This window comes from Sinocyclocheilus anshuiensis, unplaced genomic scaffold (assembly GCF_001515605.1).
Source record: "Sinocyclocheilus anshuiensis isolate Anshui unplaced genomic scaffold, SAMN03320099.WGS_v1.1 scaffold792, whole genome shotgun sequence".
Classification (NCBI taxonomy): Eukaryota; Metazoa; Chordata; class Actinopteri; order Cypriniformes; family Cyprinidae; genus Sinocyclocheilus; species Sinocyclocheilus anshuiensis.
This window is the reverse complement of record NW_015558618.1, coordinates 889,285-893,916: the sequence shown is the minus strand read 5'-3', so window position 1 is coordinate 893,916 and position 4,632 is coordinate 889,285. Positions and strand designations below refer to the sequence as shown.

General features: G+C 38.1%; 1 protein-coding gene across 1 annotated transcript in view; it reads right to left on the bottom strand.

Moving 5' to 3' along the window:
* The window catches only part of LOC107680428 (copine-5-like), a 166,138-nt gene that overhangs the window by 23,541 nt on the left and 137,965 nt on the right, over positions 1-4,632 (bottom strand). Inside the window, exon 13 of the mRNA XM_016476313.1 lies at positions 4,195-4,256. Coding sequence (XP_016331799.1) covers positions 4,195-4,256 — 62 coding nt within the window. The remainder of the gene's footprint in view (positions 1-4,194; positions 4,257-4,632) is intronic.

Here is a 4,632-nt window from a genome sequence, read left to right as displayed (position 1 = left end):
TCTGCATTCCTGCCTTTAGCGTATCCCTTCACACAGCGTTTCCTAATGCTCTGGTTTCCCATCGGCCACAAAACCACATTGTGCAGCATGTTAGCGATACCCGTTAAATTAATCCCACAGGCACCTTAAAGGATGACATGCTTTCTGGCAGAAGATGCAGTTTTTAAGAGTTTAAGCGATGCTAATTAGTCGAGGCTAATATGTTAGTCTTTAAAGGTTTATCATTTAATAAATACATGTCCGACTGACCATACAGAAGCTATTATTGTCAAATCTACCCTATTGTAAATTAACATACCACAACATTAGCATAAAACAGATACAAATAAAGCAAAGCAATTAAAATGATGGAGCACTTTAAAAAAAACAAGAATTTAATTTTCAGGATAAAAACGTGTCACCGACAGCAAAAGACAGCATTCAAATCCTCTCCCCAAAAAGTCAAACACAGCAGCCCATCAGGGATACAGTGGGTTACAAGAAAAATAAAATCGATAAAACCATAATGAAAAGTAGAGAAAATTACATTAACCTTTAGAATCCCATGCTAATACATGACTCATGCCCCTATGTAGCCCAGAGAGTAATTATCCTCTTTATTAATTCAATAAAAGCCATTTTCTCTCGGGTCCCAGTGTATGCATCTCCACATCAAAAAAAACAATTCTCTCATTTTGGGAATGTAGGTGACCAAAGCTGTGGAAAATAAAACCTTCTAAACTACAGCTATTCCCGAGGAGCACGCTATCACGTTTATCTTGTATTATTACTGTTTAATTATACATTTATGAGGAGGAAAATGAAACTGAGGAATACTCATTTTGGTTTTCTCTTGTCTATTCAAGAATGTGCCATTCCAAATTAGAGCAAATCCTGATCTACTTTCAGCAGTGCTGTTGTTCTGCCAGCCGTTTCAGCCTGTGGCACTAGGGCATTTCCATGGCCCAGAAACTTAATAGGCTGTAAAAAAGGATCCCCTGCATTAGGGGTTACTATAGTACAACAGACATCTCCTAGGATGGGATAAACAGAAGGACAAGAGGAATCGATTTTTGCAGACACGCATGTCACTATGTGTCTCCCTCTCACTTGTCAGCTGCAGGGCTCTCTGCAGTGCTGTGGGAGGCAGGGAAGCCCTGCATAGTGACAGAAAACCCACCTATATCTAATGGAATGGACAGCACAGCACAGATAATGCTGTCTTTATGTAGCATGATCCATTATGATCCATTATGACCCAGTGACATCATTAATGGTTTCCAAAAGCAGTCACACAAATGTTACGCTACTTTTGTAGCATAGTCACCGTGGGCCCCCGACAGTCTGGGGTCCATAGAATCATCACCACCTTCCTCCCCACTAATGATGGCGCTGTCTGATATATATGGAAATCATTAAAATGCCACCACATGCAGTCACATATATGCGGCAATGTGACATGTTGATCACTTCAAATTCACCACTTCTTCTTTTACTCTTTTTCTGCACAACAGACACTTACCCTGGCCAGCACAATCTCATCTGCCTTAATAGAAATGTCAAAACTGGTCCTGCGTGGGATGCACAGGCTGGCCGGAGGCTTGGAGCACATTATAACAGGTTATCTGCCACTTAGCCATGAGCACTTCCATGCAGGTAAAGGTCAGTGCTTAATCAGTACACACACTCACAGCAATGAATGCGGAGTTCAGCATAGCAGATATGCTCTTCATTGGCAAGGGCCAAAAGATCCTCAACTGTTGCATGATTAATAGGTTACTGCTTTTTTTGTTTTTTTGTTTTTTTTTACTTTTTGCTTGGCTACATGCTAAATAAATAAATCCATCCATCCATCCATACATCAATTGGTATTTGTGTCTGTATCTGTTTTCTAGTAAAAAAAAACATCATGACATTCTAAACATGATACATATACATGAGAAGCATAACTGCATGAGATTTTAAGGTTAGTTTACAAAAAAATGCGACTTAAATGTATTTTTCTTAACTCACTGGCAAATTGTTTTCTCTTGTTTTAAGCTTAAAACTTTAAATTAACACTTTTATTCAGTGAAGATACATTAATACAGGTTTGGAACAACTTAGTAACTTGAGTAAATTATTTCCAAACTGTTGCGATATGTACAACAACCAACGCTATAAAATATTTCTAGATTCACATTAATCTGAATGTTCATGAAACGGAACACACTTTTAGTGCCAATCAATGGACATTTCTCGAAAAGTGTCCTAAAATGTGCAAGAAGCAGTGCAATATTATTTTGCAGAAATAAGCCAAACATAAGCCTGAGTTGAACAGTACAACTGTTTTCAAATAATAAATGTTTCAATATAATTCATCTTTCTTTAGCAACAAATCAGCATATTATAATGATTTATGAAGGATCGTGGTGTCACTGAAGACCCTGAAAATTCAGTGAAAAATTATAAAATATTTAAAAAACACAAAACAGCTGTTTTAAATTGTAATAATATTTCACAATGTTTCTGTTTTTACTGTATTTTTGACCAATAGAAAAGAGTAGTGTATACTTTTTTAAATAATGTATATCATTTTACATTACCAAAACATAATTTTAAGAAAATTAAGTGTTTTTACTGGAAAACCTTTTTTTTTTTGCACTGTGCAGAATATGTTATCTGAGCCATAATTGATTTCTCTCAGTGGTCACAGTGCTGTCTGATCATTTCATCAAATTTTGGCGAGGTCTTAGATTTGATTGGCTCTCTTCATGGCTGATCTAATACCAAACTGGAGCAGCTCGGGTCTGATGTTTTCCAGTTCTCTCCGTCTTCTACCCATCATCCCTATTGTTGTTCCCAACTCAGTCACTTAGGGAGAAATATTTGTCAATAATGAAGAGAGTTCTTCTTCTAAGTGGCGATTTCCTGTTTTCATTTAGACGAGGACTTAATCAATTTACGGTCTGTCAGACCACTAAACAATCCCACATGCTGTGTGCGCTCTGAAACACAATGTTGCAGCTCCATGAATACACATGCGCACACAAATGCGCCCACGCACGCTGCTGTTTTCTCCACATTTTATTGTGTTGTCTCCATGTGAGCATGAACCTGCAGGCCGTCTCCTGATGTTTTGGGGATCGCTTCCATCAACACCCCCAATGCTTGCACTGAATACCACTTCCTGGGTCGACATTTCATTGGTAACGTCAGGCAGTTTTGATTTAAATGCTGTTTAATGTTTGACGATAGTGTTGTTTTACATATGCATTTGCTTATGTGATCACTTGTTTCTGCTTCTGCTTCATCTGTTTTGATCTGGAGATTCTGTACTCTTTCAGAAGATGCGTTATAGCGCCCCCTACCATTTGACTGTTAAAACACAGACAGCCGGAAAATTCCATAAATGGCGGCAAGAGAGTTAAGCTTTCTGAAAAGTGAAGCCAAAACATTTTGATCGCCATCTAGTGGCTAGCTGCATTATAGGACATAAAACCCGCCTTCTTCATGTAAGTGAATGGGACCTGAGCCAAATGTAACATTTTTTATTACACTTCAAATAAATTTTTCCCAAAGATGGTTTCCATCATTTTAGGTAGTTCTTATCACACTGATGTATGTTGTGAGTTTGCGATTGGGTCTGCGGGAGTTTGGGTGGGACTTTGACACCGCGGCTCCACCTCATGATCACTACTGCCCAGACTAGGGCTCCAAATGAATCACTACTGTGCAGACTCAGGCTCCAACTGACGTCATTTTCACAAGATGACATTGGCCATACTGGGATGTTTTGGCTTCACTTTTCTATAGTGGAAGAAGTGGAGATGTGTCGTCCATCTTTTTCTTTTCTTTTTTAGTCGGTGGTGCCAATTTAAGAATTTGTATTTGTCATTGTCATTGTCGGTGTTGTTGTTGTTAACTAAAACTAAAATTATTAAAAATAATTTTGTTTCATTAAAATAAAGCTGAAAAAAATATATAAATTAAATTAAAAAAAAACTTGCCTTGGAAACTAAATGAAATAAGTTCAAGCTGAAATACTAAAATGACTAAAACTTAATTAATTAATGAAAAAAAAAAACCAGAAAAAAATCAGTTTGTGTGCATTTACAAATAACCTATAGAAGTCATGTGACCCACCCTGCTACTTTCAGAGCATCAATGCACAGTACTGTGTGATTCAAAGCACATGAACAGCACCTGTGCAAGAACGTTTGTCTCTCTACTCACCCTCCTTTGATGTAATCGAGGAAAGTCGACTCTGATTCCACCGAGAATGACAGCAGTGTCACCTGCATCAAAAACAGATCAAAAGAGACAACTGAATCTATAACAAAACAACAGACAAAAATATGATGCCACATGATTCAGTCATGTTAGAAATTGTCCTAATACAACTTGTTTCAGGTGAGGCAGTGAATGATGCGGGCAAAGTGTCGGACCCTCTGGGAAGCGATGTTCTCAGGCTGATCTTGTAATATAGAGCAATAAGGCGACTTTGGCACAGCAATCAATCAAAGCATGATGCTCAAATCAGATTATCTCTGAGGTGCTACAAATTCCTGCTTTCATATTCACTTCCATGGTCTCTATCCACCCACACTCCCTTTCTTTTACACACACACACACACACACACACACACACACACACACACACACACACACACA